At 42.5% G+C, this 21569-nt stretch overlaps 2 protein-coding genes and 1 long non-coding RNA gene across 8 annotated transcripts in view; 2 read left to right on the forward strand and 1 right to left on the reverse strand.

The window, feature by feature from the left end:
• Positions 1–4818, forward strand: part of LOC119154802 (protein-glutamine gamma-glutamyltransferase 6-like) — a 21835-nt gene extending 17017 nt beyond the window's left edge. The window contains exons 11-12 of the mRNA XM_037402726.1: positions 472–605; positions 1786–4818. Of these exons, the coding sequence (XP_037258623.1) occupies positions 472–605; positions 1786–1939 (288 nt within the window). The 3' untranslated portion in view covers positions 1940–4818. The remainder of the gene's footprint in view (positions 1–471; positions 606–1785) is intronic.
• Positions 4076–17071, reverse strand: LOC119154804. 2 transcript variants are annotated; one of them, XR_005106536.1, is made up of 3 exons: positions 16966–17071; positions 7349–7531; positions 4076–5920 (listed from the first exon to the last, which is right to left on the reverse strand). It is a non-coding gene; the product is annotated as an uncharacterized LOC119154804 (long non-coding RNA). The 2 variants fall into 2 exon arrangements; XR_005106535.1 differs by lacking the exon at positions 7349–7531 and having other exon boundaries at positions 16966–17048.
• Positions 10523–21098, forward strand: EPB42 (erythrocyte membrane protein band 4.2). Of its 5 annotated transcripts, none has more exons than XM_037402713.1 (13): positions 10523–10705; positions 12612–12797; positions 13500–13715; positions 14319–14437; positions 15181–15297; positions 15687–15864; positions 16490–16628; positions 17014–17117; positions 17461–17700; positions 18540–18860; positions 19170–19330; positions 19760–19893; positions 20832–21098. In XM_037402713.1, exons 1-13 carry the CDS (start codon positions 10696–10698, stop codon positions 20980–20982), a joined length of 2076 nt encoding a protein of 691 aa, XP_037258610.1. In that variant the 5' UTR covers positions 10523–10695; the 3' UTR covers positions 20983–21098. The 5 variants fall into 5 exon arrangements, with proteins under 5 accessions (XP_037258610.1, XP_037258612.1, XP_037258613.1 ...); XM_037402715.1 differs by having other exon boundaries at positions 13545–13715; XM_037402712.1 differs by having other exon boundaries at positions 10524–10705; positions 13482–13715.
• Positions 21099–21569: the final 471 nt, after the last annotated feature.

Below are 21569 nucleotides of genomic sequence, written 5' to 3' on the forward strand. Positions count from 1 at the left end.
CACTTGGCTTTCTTTTTTTTTTCTTTTTTCTTTTTTTTCTGAGACACCACAATTTACCTCCATCTCACACCTCCAATGTTTTCTAATCTTAAACCTTTCATTTGGCCTAACTTAAGCTAATTTGACTTAAACTGCTTTAAAGTAGTTAGCCATGTATGTCAAGTTAACACCTTCCTTCTGTTCTCACTCTGGTAAGTATCATATACTGTGTTATATATAATACCATATACTGACCTAGTTAAAAAGTTAGGACTAAACGGTAGATACTGCAGTATTTTACTCCTTCTCAGCCACACTGGATGGCTGATTCAAGCCTGAACTCTGATGCCCCAAAACATGTACATGTATCAATTTCTGGCTCCTTCCATCCAGGAAATCCTAAGAGGGTAAGTGGTTTGCAATGGGAATGTAAAACCATGAGAAAGAAGTGAGACTAATGACACGGCTGAGCAAAATGTTTTCTCTCTGTAGGTCCTTGGTCCAACAGTAGTACACAAGGCTGTTGATGTGCAGGTTACATTCACCAACCCACTGTCTGAAGTGGTGACAGACTGTGTGCTGAGAGCAGAGGGTAGTGGCCTGATCAAAGAGCAACTCAGAATCAAGTATGTAAATGCTATCTGGCTAATAAGTCAATTCACTTTGGTGGGAAATCTGGAATAAAAGTGGGGGTTTTAAAAAGATTGTCAACCTCATTACTTTTGTTTGCACCAACCTTGGACAAAATACCATCATGTCAGTACTCAACACATACTAGCTGGGAGTTTTTTACACCTCGTTTGCCAGGCTTTGAATTACAGAATGCTCCGGGAGTGGAGAGGTGGTCTGTTTTTAATGACAGTGTAACTCAGAGTTCTGTAGTTAGTGACTGAATTATGTGAAGGGCAAAAATGTAAAACCTTGAAGGGTAAGACAGAAAGTGATGGTAACTTCCTCCCTTCAGATATTAAATTACTGAAGAGCCAGGACATATACTGTAATGAAATGTTTTAAAAACGTGTCCACTGATACCATACCAGTAAGAATTGTTCTCCCATCTCCTCCATGGTTATTATTCTAAAAACATTTTTAAAGTCTCCAAACTATTTATGCTGGAGGAGTTAGCACTAAGAAACTGTGAGAGGACAACAAAAAAAACATAGCAAAAGATGACTAATGATGTGAAACACTAAGGTTTTACTTACATTGAATACAAAATTCAGGTCTAGATCCTGACCTTGCACTTTTAACTTGCTTTACCAGCATCAGTATTGCTCAGCTTCAGTACCTCCTTAGAGCAGAGGCCTTTTTCCCTTACTGTTTCCTGCTGCTACTATCACTCTCCTTGTGTTGGAAAGGCAAGAGTAATTTCTAACTATGGACATAAAATCAACCATTAATTGTATTAACCACACAGAAATACAACATGGGCATATATAGATTACTATAAAGGTTGTGAGTGTTGAGGGTAATACATACAGTTGTATTGAGCTCTTCTAAAGATAACCTTTCTGATTATTCCTCAGGCACTCAATACGTTTTGCCCTCATGATACAAACCCTAGTTCTCTATCACAGGTTGAGAACTGCAACTATTCTCCCATTCATTACAGCTTGATTAGTTCTTCAGGGATAGTGCTGTGGGGGTGTGAACATGGAAGGTTATGCCCACCTGTGCCGGGAGCATACAAACACAGCAGCCACTTACTCCGACTCTTCCTATACTGTCTTAGATTTGAGGACTCTGAAGAATATGTCACACAAATTTTTCAGCTTCTTGAACTTACAAATGTATTGTCTCTTTTAGCGTGGCAAGAATGGCCCCCATGGAGAGCTCAACAGTTCAATTTGAAATCATTCCCTACAAAAGTGGCACCAGGCAGCTTCAGGTGGACTTGGTTTGCATCCATTTTTCAGATATTAAGGGATTTGTGATGCTTGATGTGGCTCCTGTGCAATGATATAACCTGTACATCCATTCAGTTTTGTCTCTGTTTATGAGGTTGGTGCAGTGTTCGTACATTATTATGACTGGGACCACAGAATGCAGACTACTCAGCCAAAGTAAAGTGATGTAATATGAATAGAAATTAATAAAAAGGTACTATATACTATACTGTAAAGACAGCGTCATCTTCTTCATTCCCTAACATGGTTTATGGACCTTCATGAATAGAATTACTAGTGGAAATGATTATATAATTTCACTTGAAGGAGAGGATCAAGTGTGATGGTTTTCCACATTAGAGCCTGTAGCCATGACAGCAGCTAAATTTCCAAGGAACATCATTAAAAAACACTGGTTTCATAAGCTTCATTGATTATAATTTAATTATATTCACCAAATTAAAGTTTTATTCAGCAACAGCCAAGATACTATCCAAGTAGCTGACATAAATCAATTCTAGAATTAAATTTATGATTTCATCTAATTAGTAGAAGAAAAATACAGCAGTAGGATATGGCACCATTACAACAGAACTCTCTTCTTATGACTGGAAAAATGAGAAGCTATTCAATAAACAATACTCTTTAATTCGCAGTTTCCCTATGCAAATAATGACTTAATCATGTGATAAATTATAAATAATGAAATATTTTCCAAGAAATGACTGGGAGTAACAGGACAAAAGAAACACATCCTGGACCAAGGAGTGGCAAGCACTAGAGCATCTGAAATAGTAACAGGCTGGAACAGCCGTTCCTGAAAACAGGAATGAAGGAGAACATCATTAAACAGTAAATAGGTGACCTGTCATCTGGACTAAGACACATTTATTTACACACATAGCTCCTAACATAAGTCTTAAACTTCCATTTGCTAACGTCTCCTTCTTCTATCAATCACATATGCAAAAGTAGCACTCCTAGTTTTATTTAACACAGTGTAATCTTTAGAGATACATTATTTATGTAGTTGCACGGATATACACAGCATTCTTTTAAAAGATGCAGCAAAAAAAGTCTTTGCCCCAGTTGACTCTTTTTTTAATGAGCACTAAAGGGAAAATATAAAGAACTTTTAGACGTGGTTAGATCTTTAGGACATGAGAAATTTTAACAATTCACAGGAACAGAGAATGTTGAACTCAAATCATTCTGCCTTCATCTAAACAAAATGCATTTGGCTTCCCTGACTCTAAAAGAACATGGCTGCAAATAGCCCTATGCAGTGGTGGAGCCACAAATGCCAGAGCAGCTCCCAATAACTCAGAAAAAAAGAAGAAAAAAGAAGTTAGTTTTAAAAAGAGTTTACAGGAGAGGAAAAACTGGTTCCTGTTCCCATTAAACAGAAAGAGAGAAAAAAATGCAGCTGATGTAATGAATAAGTAAATTTCTCAATACATTGCCATCTTAGGTTCTCAGTTTCATGAAGTAGCTCCAGAAACAGTTCCAGACAAAGCCAAAACTGATACCTATACTGTTCTGTTTATAGAAATTATCTAAATACTTTCTATTATAACTTTTCTAACTTAAGCACAGCTAAGAGCTTTCCGGACTTAAATGTAACTCTGAGGCTGACTGTTACGTTTTTTTTATTATTTGCATATATATATATATATATGCGCAATATATAAAACTGCATTTTAAACACAAACTATGGACAAGACAAAGGTGCCAATTTGGAAGACTTACTGCAGGAAAAAAAGACTGAGCTTCCATACTGGCCCACAGCAAAGGACCCCAAACTGTATCCTCTTCACAAGGAACTGCAGCAACTGCCTTGGAGTATTTACAAAGGCTTTGCTAAGCATAAACACGAGCAATTTCCCACAGAGAAAATTAACACGTGAGGGGACTCACTTTACAATGCTCTCTGGCTGTGCATCTCATCCCCTACTAGTCTGAATCTATTCTAGGACTAACAGGCAGTAGTAACAATCAGAAGCTATAACTAACACAGACAAACAGCCAATGCGTTGTTCCTAATTATTTTGGCATTATACATTTTGATAAAATTGGAATGGGGGCTGGGGGAAAGGTTGGGTGGTTTTACTTTGCTCCAGGTCAGAAACTTGTCACTGTACTACTGGGAGGACTGGCCAAACTTGCCTACAAGACTAGTTGAGAAAAAGCAGCCTATAATGTTTTTTGGGTTTTGTTTTGTGCTGGCACTACCTTAAAGATTGTTACTTGCCCACGCCTGCTGCCATACACTTCACCCAGCTCTTTATCTGTGTCTTACAAAACCACTGTATCTACTGTCCTAACTTACGTTAAAGGAAGTTCCACTTGTTTCCTTTCATGCAGGTATCATAAAGCAGACAGGAAAAAACCCCCTGATTTTTCTGTTTGCAAAGGCAGATACTTTGCAACATTTCCAAAAATGCTCAGAAAGCATAGGATGGGAAGAAAAGGCTCAGGACAGCACAATCAGAAGGATGTATGAAAATTCACAATTAACAGTCACACATCCTCATTACACAAAGCTGCTTAAAGTAGATCTTCCTCCTCCTCCATGAGGAAGGCATTGTGCCACACGGATCTAAATCCCAGCACTGTGCCCATTTATTCCTTGCAGAGTTAAGCCAAAATAGCAAAGATGTGAATGTTCCTAAGAGACAATTTGACCTCTTCCTCCTGACAACACCTAGTACTGCCCAGCAATGCAGTCCCAACTTCCCCTAGAAGGAATGTTTCATGGTCACAAACCAACTCGGTGACACAGATTAAACTGAGGTCTCATTTAAATTTCTTTGATTTAAAGCCAACAGAATCTTCAAAACATGTAAACTCCTATTTTATTACATCAATTACAATATTTTGCCACCCACACATATACTTAAAAGTGATGTGGAAGCTTGTCAGAACTAGTCAGCCCAGAGAGACTGGAATGAAGATTCAAAAGGAAACACACACATACACACAGAGGAATCCAGATTTCTCCAGACAAAGGAGAGGGAAATAGGTAGCTTTTCACCTATCAATTAAGTCTTCCAGGGTCTTAGAAAGTCAAGACATACAATCCTCCACTAGCCTCAGAAAAGGCCTTGAGGTAGTGATGACATTTCACAAAATCTCATTAAATCTTGCAAGAATACAGACTGTCATTGCATTTAACATGCATTACAGCCATGTAATTCAAATTCCTTAGGGATGTCTTCTTAAATACAATCCAGGAAATTATTTCAGACAGTGTTTGTCACACGAGCTTGGAATGACCTCATCCCAATTAACTATTTGTAAAGGAGGCCTGCTGTTCAAACAGCCCTAATGCTTCTGCCAAATTCCAAGCTTTGCAACACCTGGGGTTGCTGGGTTTCCAGGGTGTCAGCATTAGGGACTACCCTCAGCAACCACACCCAGCTCAGGGTCAGTGCTAAAATGCAGATCTGGCCAGCGCCATCTGCAAGAAATACACATTCTTCCTGCATTAGACATAAGACAATTGTTCAATTAAACTAATGATTATTACAGACAAAAACATTTAAGTGCCCAAGGAAGGTTTTAAATAGCTTTGCCAAACCTACAATCTTTACACAGCCTTTAGACAGAAATCAGTGGGAGTTGGTGGAGTAAAATATGGCAAATTATGAGTGTTTTTCTTTATAAATACGCAGTTTAAATCTCAGCATGCTCAAGATGCTGCCCCATACCTCATTCCACTCTGATCACTCAAAATAATCAAGTGAGCCTTAGCTAATAGGACACATTCACACTATAAATTGCCCTTGAAAGACATTAAAATCAGTCTCCAGGGTGGTGAATGTTTCTCCCCACCATTCTGTTCTCCTGATCTAAGTTTCTAAAGCCTTGATTCACACAGTCAATTAAATGACTACCCTTTTACCAATTCAAAATAAATTAAAAAAACAAACCCAGAAATAGCCAAAGATGGTAGTTTCAAATCACTTGGTTCCATCACCAAAGCTGCCTTGCTTTACTGCTGCTTAGTATCAATCACTCTTATGTGGAGTACTGAATGTGGAGGGTACTGCTCACTATAAAAGACAAAACAAAAGGAACACTGTAAACATTTGCTCTAAACAAACAAGAAATTCCAACAAAAAGGATAATTCACAGCTAACTCATGGACGTATCACATTTTGAACTGGAAATGTAGACACAATAAAAGGGATGCTTAGATGTATACATTTTTTGATCAGTACATTCAGAAAGAGCCAGTTATTAAAGATGCTTACACAGCATTTTAAGCTTCTATTTTTATAGGTAATAAAGCCGATAGATTTTTATGGATTAAAGTTTGGATCCATAAACCAACAAGAATCATGAAGCAGTATAAAGATAGCATCCTGACACGATGGATACTTTCAAGGATCCTATGGATTACCTTCCTTTAGATTTCTATGAGCATGTCAGGGATGTAGTGGATACAGAACAGTGACAACACTTGCCTAGACCTGGATGAAGTTTTTCAAAAGAAGCAATGCAAGGAACGACTGCAAAAAGGGTACAAAATCTGCTCCAATTAAATTGCTGAAGACTGAAAAACTATGAGGAACTTCAGAGGGTTGCAAACAAGGCAAAATAGATGACAATATAACAATCAGTGAAATTCAGCTTAGTAAATGCGTGGCAGGAAAGCAAATTTTAGTCAGCCATCATGCAGTGTTACATCAGCCATATCAAGTGCAGAAGGAGAACTCAGCATAAACAGCTCAACTGATGTTACAACACCTTCTGTTTCTAACCACTAACGACGTTAGACTGCAGAGCAGATAGGAGGGGACTAATACAAAGACTATTTATCATTAACAGGAACTCTCAGAGTGACATTAAATCTTGCCTACCAGGACACATTGAGTTGTGAAAATCATCAGCTACAAGTTGATGCCTCACTTGCTGGGGTGAAGCTCATGCACGTTCTTCTGAGGCATCCAGCATTGTGTACTGTTAAAGATCAGATTAGGCTGGATGAACCAACCTCCATTCTGATCCAGTCTAGCAAGTTGTACATGCTTATGCATTTGTTGCATTTTAGAGACAGGTATAATGTCATGGACATGGTTAATTGGGAGTGAATGTTAATTCTTACCAAATCCTTACAATGACGAAGGGAATTTACTTGATTGGTTTTGTAGATCTTGTGCACATGAGGTTACAGATGCTAACAATGATGTAAACAATATTGCAGCTTCAGGTTTGGAGGTTAAAATCAGCATAAGCAGGATGCTGGTCTATTACAACTGTAGTTTTACAAACAATGGTACATATCAGAAGCATGATTAACATGTGTTAAATGCATGAACACAGCTACCAACTGCACAGGACAATGGACTAGAATATATATTATAATAAAGGACAGCTTGAGCTCACATGCTTCAATGCACTGAATAAAAGGAAGCCTGAAAAATAAACCTGGTATCAAACTGACTTTGTGACTGGAGTGATCAGTCAGAAGGACTTACAGGAGAGGTCAATTTTGCAGGGAAAAAACAAACCCAGTCGTTCCAGAAGAACGTCATAATGAATGCTGTTCCTGGAGTTCCAGCAAAGGTAACCTGTTCCCATTGGAAGACTCCTTTTGGAGCCAGAAACACGTAAGTCATAACTATGTGGAAAGCATACAAAGAACCACCTTTAAAACAAATCTGCAAGACAAAGTAAGTCAAAAAGTTACTGAGTTTCCCCTTTACAGTCAGACTAAAAAAAAACCAGACAATTTTTCTCAAGTGTCTGATCTGGAGGATCTTAGGGCAACACCTTTTGAGGACCCATATGGTAGAGCTACCTATCATTGTATATGAAAAGCTGTCCATTTGCCCCCTTCCTGACACGGCTCATACCATCATCCACAGACAGTGCTGTCCTGAAGCTAGGTAGCCAGGAAGAGAGGAAAACATTTGTGCACAACTCCAAACACAGTTCTGCCAAGGGCACAGAAGAAATGCTACTCCAAAATGTTAGTGTAACTAACAGAGTGCCTGCATAGGCATGCGAGTTGCTGGCTGCATACAGCAAATAGTTGAACCAATCCAAACAACTTTTTGACAGTGCAGTTACAATTGCAATATACGGAGATGGCTGCACCATTTTCGTACCATCAGTAATGAAGACAGTGTTTTCAGTTTGCCTTTACCAAACATAAGTGCTGGATCAGACATGAATGGCATTTAAACTAACAGACGAAACAAACGACAACTGAAAGGAAACCAACATATGAGAAAATCATATTCCAGAAGGAAAGGTGATTCACAAGTAGGAAATGTCAGCACTTCTGCTGAATGTTTTGATCTTTGTAGTGGCCAATTCCTGTTTCTTTCTCTCAGATTTTGGATGGAAAACCTCAGGTATCAAATTTAAGACTGCAGATTCTCACCAGGTGGAATGCCAGAACAAGCACTTAAGCACTGCATGCAGAAGTCTCCTCTGCGTATTAACCTTTTCAATGGGCTTTTTTAGCCCAATTCAGTGTAATGACAGATGTGAAGGGACAATAAGTAGTTCTCTGTTCAGTTTACAGAGTGCATCCTACGCAGCAAATATTACTTGCAGTTACCAACTTGACCAAGAGATGGTACTACGCATATACACAGTCATCACAAGGCAGTAGTGATGGGATAAATACCTGCTTGTATCTAAAGCGGTCTCTGATTTAGATGTTCATAAACATGTATACTGCAAAGGCGCATTCAAAAACACTGATCATGCAAAGAAAGTCAGAGGTTTATGCACAATCAATTGGCTTACAATTTGCATACACTTGAAGAGCACAAATCAGTCATATACTGCATTTAGCCCTTTATATAAAAACAAGTTCAAGACACATACTAAAATCACACATAATTGACACTGAAAAATGTATGCTGACAATAAACTCATAGAATTTTCTGGAAGATCTCCCCAGTATGCTTATATTTAGTTTTTCCCAATTTCTGCAAATCTGGTGACATCCACGTTTCCTAATAAAAGTCAAAGCTGTCAAAGCTTACATAAGGCAGCAACATGCCCTTGCCACAAGGGAGGCTGATGATGCCCTGGGGCACGTTAGGCAAAGCATTGCCAGCAGGCTGAGGGAGGTGATCCTTCCCCTTTCTTCAGCACCGGTGAGGCCAGACATGCGAGTCCTGTGTCTAGTGCCAGACCCATCAGCGCAAGAGAGACATGGACATACTGGAGAGAGCCCAGCAAAGGGCCACAAAGTTTGCCGAGGGGCTGCAGCACCTCACATGTGGGGAAAGGCTGACAGAGCTGGGACTGTTCAGCCGGGAGAAGAGAAGGCTCGGGGCGAACTTGTCAATGTCTATAAATTCCTGAAGGAAGGGTGAAAAGAGGAGGGAGCCAGGCTTTTTTCCAGCGGTGCCCAGTGACGGGACCAGAGGCAATGGGCACAAACTGTAACACAGGAGGTTGGTTCCCTCTGAACATCAGGAAACACTTTTTCACTGTGCGGGTGACCGGGCGCTGGCACAGGTTGCCCAGAGCGGTTGCGGAGCCGCCACCCTTGGAGATACTCAAAAGCTGTCTGGACACGGTTCTGGGCAACCAGCTCTAGGTGGCCCTGCTTGAGCAGGGAGTCAGACAAGATGCCCTCCAGAGCTCCCTTCCCACCTCAGCCATTCTGCAATTCTGTGAAAATGAATCTATACAATTAAGGGTAAGTAGTAAATGACTAAAACTAAGAGAGTTTGTATTTAGCTTAAATTATGCATATAAACAAGCAACTGTAAAGTTTAATATGCGAATACTAAGAAAAAACACCAAGCTCACTGGACAATATTGTGCAGCAGCTGTTTAGTATAAATCCAAATCTCATTCTGGAATGGCTACAACTACTTCAGAATGTGTCACTGCTTATGTAAGATATAGGTCCCTGTTTCCTACAGTATATGTGCCTACACTTGCTATTTTATGGCCTAGTCATTCAATATCTTCAGATTCCTCTACAATTTGTCCAAACCTGCCTCCCTCATCTTTACTACTCAGAATAACTGGGCAAGCTTTGCCATCTCGTGCCTTTTTATCAGCTTCTCAAACTATTCATGAGTATAGAAGACCATAGATTTCTGCAAAAATACTGGTGACTCGCTCCACAGTGAAAATTGTTTATTTCTGCTGTTTTACCTCCTGTCTTTTGACCAATTATTCATCAATGCAGTGACCTTCCTTTTAGATCATGGCAACTTTAAGAATGTATTTAGTCCAAGTCTCCAGTGTGATATTTTTAAATAGTATGCACTATGCTACAGAAATTCTACTTTTAGTTGTTGCTTTTAACAAATTTCCTCATTTTGAAGTGGTTTCACTTTTTTTAATTAGGCACAAGGGCAATGGATGTACTGACGGGGATTTTTTTACTCCTTGAAGGGTTCAGGTTCTATGTAGCTTAGGGTCAATGTTCAGGAGCAACTCAACACTTAACATTTGAAGTGCATTCTGTGCACTGTGTTTAGAGCCAAGTTAAGAGTTGCATTTCCTGCTGTGGGGTCCCCAATGCACAGGTTTTTAAAGAAATTGTCGTCAGCTGTCTTTAAAGGCTTCATATCACACTGTGGAATGTAACTTTATCTGTAGGTAGGAAAAGTCGCCCCTTTCTGTGGGTGTCTCTAATTTGGTCTGACAGATAAGCAACGACTGCAAAGCAGGCCAGCAAGATAAGCTGAAGGGGAGGTGGCAACATCACATCCCACCCTGTATAAAGAAATGGAGCAAACAACTTTGCAAGTGGATAATTTTTAAAGAAAGCTGAAGGAAGGATCCATAGCCCACCAGTGCAAGCAGAAACCAAAGACTTTCACGGTACACAGAACTAGACATGAAACAAGGTAAGCAAAAATCACTTTGATTAGTCTCGAGCATTTGCTGGTTGTATGTCAGGAAAAACAACTGTCCTTGCTCCAAGACAGTGTTCACAAGGCTTGTAGAAAAGGTGAGCTTCTTACAGGGCAGGAGCCAAGGAAGTGCTCTAAAGGCTAAGGGAGTTCAATTCACATGGAGGACTGCAGAAAAAGGGACAGCAAACAAAAGTTGGTATTGCCCAAGAGGAATTTGAGAGAAGCAGTAAGAGGCAGCTAACGCAGACATGTGAGAGTTTGGAAGCAAGGGCAAGAGAGTTATCCTTAACATAGGGGATGGGGGGCAGCACGTGGAGTTAAGTAAGCCAGACCACAAAACTGAGGCAGAGAGATGACTGGTTTAGGCACTTGAGCAAGGAGAGGTTCCAGGTTCCAGGTAACCTTGCAGAAAGTGACAATAAGATCCAAGAACGTCATATGAAGGAGAGGAGAGGAGAGCCTGACTGTGTATGACTTACCAGTCTACAAGATAGCCAGAACAGACATCTTCAGAGAAGAACATATAGAAAGTCAGAGCTGGCTCTGTAAAGTTTAAACTGGTGCAGGGCTATGAACTAGCACAGCTGTAAAGGGATCTGAAAGCCAGGCCAGAATCAGTGACCGTAAGCAACACATGACAAAATTCATACGGGGAAAAAAGAAAACAAAGTTGCACAATCCAGTTGGACTTCCACAATAAACACAGAAGGGCCAACAGCAATGAAAGAATCAAAGCAGAGGACAAGGCAAGTTAGACATAAGGAGAGAGCTGACCAAGGAAAACTGTAAATAGTAGTAGTTGTGGCTTTAGCACAGCAGCAATGGCTTTAGATAACAGGGGAATGCTCTGTGGATTAGTATTTTTTTCTGGAACAAAGGGAGGAGCCTGAGTCAGCAAGGGGAGACAGGTGACAGGATGTGTCATGTAGGGGGCAGCAGCTACAACCCACAAGTTCAAGGACCTTAGTGATGACTTGGGAGCTGAAGAGGTAAGTGAGGTCAGGATGATCCCAAAGCTGAGAAAATCCACGGTGTTACCTGCTTGTCAGCAAGAAGTCTGGAAAGATTAAGAACACCACCAAAACCAGAAGAACAGTGCAAGTATATGATCACACTACAGTTATTAAGCACCAAACTGGGTGCTTGAAATCGTGGCAATTTTCCCTTCCGGTGCTTGACAGAAGCACGTATGATGTGTATGATGCATGTGTAGGAGACAGGAGGAGAAGGAGCTCCTCTATCTCCTGCAGCTCTGGCTGTCAGATTGCCAACTAATATGGTGCAAAGAAGGAAAACTGGTGTTTGATCTGCTGTGATCCAGCATAGTTCCAGGACTATACCGCCACACTGCATTTGAACCAGCAGTGAAGTTTACACCAGTTGCTGGTCGTTGGTGCTTATCAGACATACATAGTGCAGGAACTGCTGGAAGAACTTGCACCCACATTGCAAGTGGGGTGTAACAGCTTGTCCCCTGTGCACAATTTCAACCATGTATCCACGTGGAGAGATGCTGCTTTGAGTGCCATCAGTGCCCTCAAGTACACAGACTAAGACTTCAACTGAAGTCACAGTGCCACAACATCTGTATCATTTGAATGCTCAGGTCTGTGACATGTCCTTCCCTGGGCAGGAAGGAGCTTTTGCACAATCAGTTGGTTCACTTAATGATACTAAGGTATAAGCAAAGGCAGGTCAATAAGCCACTTGACACAAGAACAACCAAGCTCAGAGTGAAGGCCCTTACAGTTACTGGGCAGAGAGTCTCAAAGGCAGGGGAGGCTGACTGAGCGCAGGAGCACACCATCAGCTGTATGGGTATCTCGGGATGTGGCACAGGCCCAGACTGCGGGCAGCTCACAGCCCCAGACTCATTCTGTACCTTGTCACACTACAGGTCTGAGCATCAGAAAATGTGATTTCAAGATCACAATGAACAACAATAACCACCACACAGAAGAAATCAGCACTGAAAGGCTTATGGTGAGGCGAGGGCAGCCATTCACTATCACTGTGGTCTTCTCGGCTCCAATATTCAAATACCTGCAGCTACTGAAGAAGACCTTCCTCACAGTACAGACAGGTAACATCATCACCATACCTATCAGAGCTCTGGTCCTCCACCCACCTGAAGAACAGAGCTGGTGGCAAAAGCCATCTCTAGAGCTGGACAGAGGTGCCCACACTTAAAAGCAAGGCCAGTGAACTGTTTATCTAAAGCAGGGTTGAGTCTCCTGGTGCTGGGACTTGCAGCATCAAAGCTAGATCTCTTTCCAGAAGAGAGACCGCAGCACAGTAACCAGCGCAGGTTCACTATTCTATGATTTGAAAGTAGTCACGGGGTCTCTGCTCTCTCCTGGTTTTTGGTTTAGGAATATTCAAACTTAGCTAGCCTGTTACAGGTATTATCTGTTACGGCATTTTCTAGTGAGAGAATGACAGCAGCATTCAGCCCCAGCTGGTTCTACCATAATCCAAGCATTTGGCTGTGACTTGTTACAATACACTGAATGCCAGGAGCAGCAGGTCTGCACCATTCTGGCTGTTCCTGCTTTCTACAAATCTATGAAATACATAGTTTCAAACATAGAGGCCTAACTGCAGCACTAACCTTAGGAAGATTCACTAGGCATTAAGCTGCTAAAGGGTTAAGACTCTCTCACAAGAAAGGAGAGCTATGGCTCCGCATATAGACAAGGTCCCTGCAATCTGCATGGGGTGAGGATGCATGTCTGAAATAGCCACAATCAGATCTGTTTGGCTGCAGGATCACATCCTTCCAAAGCAGATGGAATCCAGACTAGATTTGACATCTCCGTCCTGCTTAAAGACCAGAAGCAGTGGAGCGCAGCACTGGAAGAACAAGACCCATTCTTCTGGACCATCTCTGTGAACAGCCCTGTCAATGCTCCCATTGGCCAGTACACACTGCTTTTACGTGCCTCCAAGTCTTCCCATCTCCTGGGCAACTTCACTCTTCTCTTTAATCCCTGGTGCCGAGGTATGTGGCCAGAAACAGAAAGGCAGGCTGGGAACAGTCACTTCACAAAAACAGCTTCTGAGCTCTGGCATTCTGCCCCCATGGAAGCTGAGGTTGACTGATCTAGTGCTCCCTGCCAATCCTGCCCTGCTCCTCATAGCCCCTACCTCCTTCCTAAAGTGCTAATAAAAGCTCAAAGCCACCCACCTCAGCACTTCTGCCCTGTTCCTGGAGTACTCTGTCAGAGCCCTGTCCTCCTGCTAAGGGAAAAATGTTTAATAAAGTATTTCCTGTAACAAAGATTTTAAGATGAGTCAACATTATAATTCATCTGATTAAGGCCACTTTATCTTCCTTAGGAATAAAGAAGTAAACAGCCAGGAGAGTAAAGGAGCTAGCTAGTGCAATAGCCTAGATCTGGAGGAACTTTTTGCACAAGGAAACAGAGACGGCAATAAAATTCTTCCTTCCCATCTGATTCAGAATCTGTAGAACTTTTCAGGGAAGAATGCCAGGGACTGCCAAAGTCCCTGGACTGCAGTGGATTCTGCTAATGTAAGAGAGATGCAAGGGCATCTGAGACCAGGAATGCTTTCCTCCTGATGTTTTTTTCCTCTAATACAGATGATGAGGTGTTCTTGCCTAATGAGGCACAGCGGCAGGAGTACATTTTAAACCAAGAGGGTCTCATCTACGGGGGGACTGAAAATGCAGTCCTAGCGCAACCCTGGGACTTCAGTCAGGTAAGCAAGAGGTCCAATATGTCTGTGATCTCTTATAGCCACCAGCAGAGGAAGGGTGCATGCTTCCTCTGTGTACAGGATGCTCCGCATTTTCATGCTGTGGCTTTGATGAAATACCTTGCTCTCTGCACTCACTGTCTTTGTCCAAGACTGTGCAGGAGAACAGGGACCTGTGTATGAAGTCCCATAACACAGTATATGCAATTTTAGCTACTTTCTCAAGCTGTCCTCTATAAAGAAATGCATTATCTATATCTGGGTTTTGTGCACCTTCCTTTCATCGACACATATAAAAGTATTTAACAGAGCTTAGTAATACGTCTTTATTTTACAGGTACAGAAAGGACAAGTAGATCTTCCCATTTGCCCAAGGCCATCTGACACAGCCAGTGATTAGAACAGGATTTTATTCTACTTTAGTGCCACCAGGTCACAAAAGTACCTCTGTACCAACCTAAAGTGCTCCAGAAAACTATCAATTGCCCTCAGTCTGGGGATGTAGTTATCATGCTAATGTACTTCCCACATTGCTTCACTAAAGCTGTAGGTCTGCCTTTGGTACATTGTGCTCCCCCCTCCAAACCTCTGCCTGGAGCTCTCCTCCACAGCCCACTTTTATAAGACTATCAGCAGAAAGGGAGAAAAAAAATCTGCATAGTTACTTACAAACCCTTGAAAGGACTCCAGAGAACAAATGTTCATGTCAGATTTCCTGAAATGATATGTTCTTGTTTCAATTTCAGGAGGATATTGTTGACATCTGCTTCACACTGCTGGATGTAGGTGAACGCCATCAACAAGACAAGGATTGCACCCAGCGCAAGAACCCTATTTACATCTGCCGCATAGTTGCTGCCATGGTAAGGAAAGCAGACAGCCTGACCCTTGTAGAAAAGACAGAAACACAGAGCAAAGGCTAGCATCTTCTCAAACCCTGCTTTTGGCAACCTGCTGACCAAAGAGGAAGCCTCCCAGAGCTGTTCCAAACAACACCTCCTGCCCATGTCCAGCCCTTCCCAATATTCCTGAAGCAGACAAGTAGTGCTGGAGGAGTTTCTTAGCAGCGGCAGTACACGTAGTGAATCTCAGGGGAGACTGTTGCACCTGTTCTGCTCAGCTATCACCTTCATGCTTTGCGCAAAAAATCCTTTTGGTTTCATCTGCCTTGAAAGTAGTTTCATCAAGCAGGATGAGGTATACCTACCAAAGAGAGGCAATTCCTTAATGAATCTTTCCCTCTTCCCTGCAGATGAACTGCGATGAGTGTAGAGGAATCCTGGCAGAATGTGGGACCAGGCAATACTATGATGGGACACCCCCTTCCAAGTGGCTAGGAAGCAGTCCCATCCTCCGGCAGTGGGCTGCATCACAATGCAAGCCTGTCCGCTATGGGCAGTGTTGGGTGTTTGCTGCAGTCACGTGTTCAGGTACAGTGGTGGTTCAAAGACTCCTGTGTTGAGCAAAACCTCATTTGGTCTGCAGAACCTCTAGTATATGCCCGAATTCCTGAATTAACACAGATCCCAGTTGTTGCAGCACAATCAAACTAGTAGACTGCAACAAGGCTTTACTGTTGGTCAAATTCTACTGTCTGTGCTGTATCTCCTTCCTCCAGAGGTCAGACCACACCACTCCTCCTCCATCCATCCCCAGGCCTATTTAACCACTTAGCGGAACCTGCACATCATCCATGTCAATCAACGCACTGCCTCTGAGGCAAGGCCACAGCTGCATGTTATCAATGCTAATCAACCCTCTGCCTTCATTCCTCTACACCCAGTAACATAACCTTTAACATTTAGTTGAGAGGCAGATCCTCAGCTTCCTCATCAACGTTCAGCATCACTAGCTTAAAAGAGTATCAGTTCACACCATTCACTGAACACACCTATGAGCTTATTTCCTGAGGGGGCAATGCCCCTTGCTAAGCCCAAGCAGCAGGCCCGGTGCCATTTCTAATAGACTTAGCACCACAAAAGTCTCTACATCTATCAGCAGAGGCACCCTTAGGGCATGATGCACAACTGATTCACAACTCTTTCTCCTGTACAGTTCTGAGGTGCCTGGGAATTCCTACCAGGGTGGTCACAGGCTTTACGTGGGCTCACAACACTAGCAGCTGCCTAAGTGTGGATGAGTATTATGATGAAGATGGGACACTGCTTACACAAGACAAAAGCACCCGGGTCTGGTAAGAAAACGTGGCAGGGCCCAAGCAAGAATTTGAGACAATACCTAGATCTAGGAAGTGGTAAAGGGGGAAAGTGAAAGAGGTAAACAGCTGCAGGGAGGTGGATAGGAGACAGCTCAGCAGAGATCCTGTATGCATGACCTGTTCTTGAGAAATTGTCACAACCCAAACTGAAGGGTGCCCTATTCCTAGGGCCCATAAAGGAAGAATGATAGCCCAGTCCAGCTGGAAAAACTCAACTTGTGTCAAAAAACATGGTCTCTTCCCTCCTCAACATGCATTGAGCCCTTTCAAAGGAGCATCAATTGGCTGTGGTTTGGCTAAAGCTTTACTGTACCTCAGGGCTCCATCCCTTAGCATAAGCGCGTGATGTTGTCTTTTGCAGGACCTTTCACGTTTGGAACGAATGCTGGATGGCTCGAGCAGACTTGCTACCAAAGTACAGTGGGTGGCAGGCACTGGATGCCACCTGCCAGGAAAAAAACAGAAGTAAAATATCAAAGATGGGCTTGGCCGGCGGGGGTGGGGGTGGGAGAGTGGGGTGTGTGTGTGGAGTAGAGCAGGGAGCAAATATTTCAATATTTCTCCCTTTCCCAACTTCCAGCAGAAGCATACAAAAAGACAAGGACTCACCTTGTTGACTTTAAGCACTAAACCATCATTCATCTGTTTGGTTTGTGCAGCTTGTGTAGCTCTAGGAGCTCTATCACAGCACTGCTTCCTAATGTCCTCCTGAACTATATACTTCACCCCTCCCAGTATAGGTCTGAACTAGGCATGGGTCTAGTTGATAAAGCATCTGAATCTTACCTGAGCAACATGGTCTCTTCAGGTCTGTCCTTCTGTGGGCCAGCCCCTGTTCAAGCCATCAAGGAAGGGGACATAGAAGTGGATTATGATGTCTGCTACTTCTTTGCTGCCATCAATGCCAAGTGCCAGGTCTGGATACAAACAGCGGATGGCCTCAAGCCAGTTCTTGGTAGCACAAAATACACTGGCAACAACATCAGCACCAAGAGTGTGGGCAGTGAACGCTGTGAGGATATCACACACAACTACAAGTATCCTGAAGGTATGGGATAGGAGAGCAGCTGAGCACAGTCTCTGCCAGTGTTCTAAGTGAGGTGTAAAGGACTAGAGAGCAGAGCCATACCAGAGCATTAGGGTCATCCACTACTCACTACTTCCCCTTCCTGAATGGCACAAGAACACCCTACTCTTGCTATCTACAGAGTCAAAGTACAGGTCATGCCCTATATTTGATCCTGCTTAATTACATTAACCAGATCTCTAGAAGACCAGGCCTTTCTTCAGCTGGCACTTTCCTGTCTGGAAACCCTTCTTTCCTGATTTCTGTTACTTGTACACTCTCTACATTTACCTCTCATTACTCTTGTAATATATATATAGATGTATTTCAGACTCCAGCTTCCGGGACTGTTGTGCTCCCAGAAATTATCTAAATCCCTTCCTCAAAAAGCAGCTCCCCCTTCAGAATCTGTTACTGAATGCTGTTTCCCTGATCCAACCCTACCATCTTATCTTAGCCTATGGCGTGTTGTCTCCTTGGCTGCAGTCCCTCACAAGAGAAGATCGTACTGTGCCCTACCTACAGCTATAGTTTGAGGCAACTGCCTCTTCTACTCTGACAGATGTTACCACCAAGGTGCTTTAAAAACTATGACAAATCTTTCCAAGTAGAATTTTTCAGGTACATCAAATGAATGTCCTGTCAGCTAAAATTCTCAAACTGTTCCAAGCAGAAGCACAGCAGGATCTTTCTCTATGCTCTTAGAAACAGTTATCTACAGTACTACCAGGACAATTCAGCGCCATCCTTCTGCATTTACTCCTTCACACTAGCAAACAGGAAAGAGTATTACAAATATATGCTCCTTTTTTTTGTGACAGGTTCTCTTCAGGAACAAGAAGTACTAGACAAAGCCTACAGAAAGGCAAAGGAACTTGAGACAACCACCACCAGCAGCAAAACAGAGTTTAGCACCATCCCTACTGCCCTTGAAGAGCCAATTAACCTTTTCATGCACCTCCAGTCAAAGAGTCCTCTGCTACTGGGACAAGATATTCCACTTTCTATTGAAGTGTTTAACCACAGCGATGGAGAAAAGGCTATTCACCTGGTAGCTGGGGCCCAGTCTCTGCATTATGATGGTGTGCCCACTACCCAACTTTGGAAGGAAGAGTTTCATTTTATCCTCAAAAGCAATGAAGGTAAGGACTCTGCTGGGTGTGTGGCTAGGAAGTTGCATCTCGTCCTCTCACTTCAGGAAAAACATACTTAGCCATAAGTTTATGAAGGGTTGGCTGAAGAGCTGATTGTAGGTGATTGAAACAAAACACTTCTGCAATATCACCTTAAGAGATTCTGAATCTGCAAACTCAGCTGGGATCACTTAAGTCTTTAAATGCTGCAGCTTTTAGTACAACGTTAGGCACTAAATACTCCTAGATGCCGTGCAGGCTAAGACTAGACTGTACTTACCTGCATTGTCATCTGTATTTCACCACTCTGTATTCCAGCTAACAACCTGCAGGTCTTTGTGCCTTATTCACGGTACAGAAAAGGGTCAGGAGAGAGTCATCTGCTTAGGCTGACTGCCATGCTGAGAGAAGAGGACTCCACCTACATATACTTCGCACAGGAAGAGATCAGCATTTGTGAACCCCTTCTCACTATTGAGGTTAGATCAGTCTATCATTCGTTACTGCAGTAGCGAGAAAACAGCTTTCATAATCATAAACAGCAAAAAAAAATGCGCTGGGTTGAGTGGCTCTCCTCATGCTGTCTTCTTTCAAAGCACTAAGACATCAGTTTGGGAAAGGTGAGTTGTGCCACACTCTTGTATACAGTACTCCCACTTCTATCTTGCCTGTGTGTGAGCATAAGGAAATCCTGATGGCTCCTAACTTACCAGTCTCGAAGTCAGATGCTGCAGAAGGAAACTACAGCAGAAGACTGTAGTTGAGACAAAGTAAGCTGGATTTTGCCTCTTCTGGCAACTGGCAGCTCAGGTTCAGACCTCTGGCACCAAAAAAACATTTATGTCCCTTTAATCATAGAAGAATCTCTTTCCTTATCTCAGTTTCAGCTCATTTCCTTCTTTCAACAGTTTCCAGAAAACATGGTACAGTATCAGCCAAGCACAGCAAAGATCAGCCTCCAGAACCCTCTCACCGAACCCCTGGAGAAATGTACGATAGTGGTTGCAGGGCGAGGGCTCATTTACAGACAAAGAGAGTACAGGTAAGTGCAAATCTAGGAACAGTAAACGGAAAAGAGAGACACAATACAAGCTAAAGAAACCCTTACACAGGAAAAGCTGTCCCCAAAAATAAGCAGGCAACAACGTGGCAGGAAGAGACTGCTACAGCATGACAGCCCCAGGCATCCCGTCCTTTATTAGGTAACACAGAAGATTTTCACACTGAAATGGAAAAAAAGCCAGATGAAAGAACTTTCAACAGAAGCGTAATATGTAAGTTGAAGCTAGTATAACATTTGTGAAAGCTTCAACCCCAAACGCCTAGACAGCAAAAGGAAAGCCCCTTGCCAACAAAAAGGGTAACAAGAAAAGTACCACAAGACTTAAGCAGAAATACACATTAAATAAGACAACAGTTACAGGTCAGCAAAATGAGCTATGTAATTTAGAAAATATTTGCTGTTGAGAAATCAATTGCTTTTTGGCTAGCCACTTCAACACCCATAAGTGGAACTTATGGGACCATAAGTCCACCCATAAGTGGAGTAGAATTATACTGTTTGTGACACATCTTTCCACCCATTAACCGCTGTCAGCAATAAAGGCAGTCCCTGGGCACGATTTTAAGAGTATCTTCTGCTTCTCTGCTGAAGAACCAGGCAAACCTGACATAGCCAAAAGTCCTCCAATAATGCACGCCCTTCACAGGAAAAAAAACCCCACATTTCTCTCAAGAAGCTGTGTTAGGACAAAGTAACCTTAAATGGGGACTTCAACTCTCCTGTCCTACCTCCCTCCCAAACTACTGTCAGATCACAACTCCATTGTGGTAGTTTATACAACTGCTAGCTGTCTTCTATTTTTTTTCCCCTTTCCTTTTTTGGCACCACACTCCTATCTAGCAAATGCACTTCCTGGGCCCTGGGAACTACAAATACCAACAGATGCGCTTCCTGTATAATCCCTTCTTGCCTTTCAGCTTGGGCTCTGTTCAACCTAAAAGCAGTCAAGAGCTACAAATCCCATTCACCCCCATCCAAGCAGGGCCCAGAAGACTCACTGCACATCTTACCTGCCTTCAACTCCAGAACATGAAGAGCTACAAAACTATCAACATCGCAGCTGCCTGATGCTCAACTTGGAACAGGTCCTGCTGTCCTGTTTACAAAAAAGTGGTCATGATCTGTGCCTTGATCTTAGGCAAGCATTGACGTTAAGAGTTTCATTAAAGTAATATTTAAAGCCATGTCTGAATAGTAATTTGTACAAACTCAACTCTCCCATCTGCCACTATGCCCACTCTCCACTTTTGTACGTTGAACTTCACTGTGACAAAGATGGCCTAAATCTTCAAGATGCTGCATTTCTCACCAGGCATATGTGCTGAACCCAGCGCTGCTCAGTCATTTTCCCCCACCTGTGGCAAAAAAAAGATATCCTAGAACTTTAAAGTCATGATGTATCTCAAAAAAAGCATCTCACAAAGTATCTCAAAAAAATATGGAGTGAACGAGTGGCTGTGTGGGGCTTAGTCACCAGCAAGGGTCAAACCACAACACATGTCACATTTCCCTGGAGATATACTCTTATACCCCTACAGATCCTTGACATCGGTAAAGTAGTAAATAATAGTTTCTACTGCTTTCTGAGGAAATAGGAAAGAGAAAGATAGTTCACTCTTCTCTAAGGTTAAACAGGAAATAGCAGCCATGCTGCA

The sequence above is a fragment of the Falco rusticolus genome, chromosome 10, assembly GCF_015220075.1.
Source record: "Falco rusticolus isolate bFalRus1 chromosome 10, bFalRus1.pri, whole genome shotgun sequence".
Lineage (NCBI taxonomy): Eukaryota > Metazoa > Chordata > Aves > Falconiformes > Falconidae > Falco > Falco rusticolus.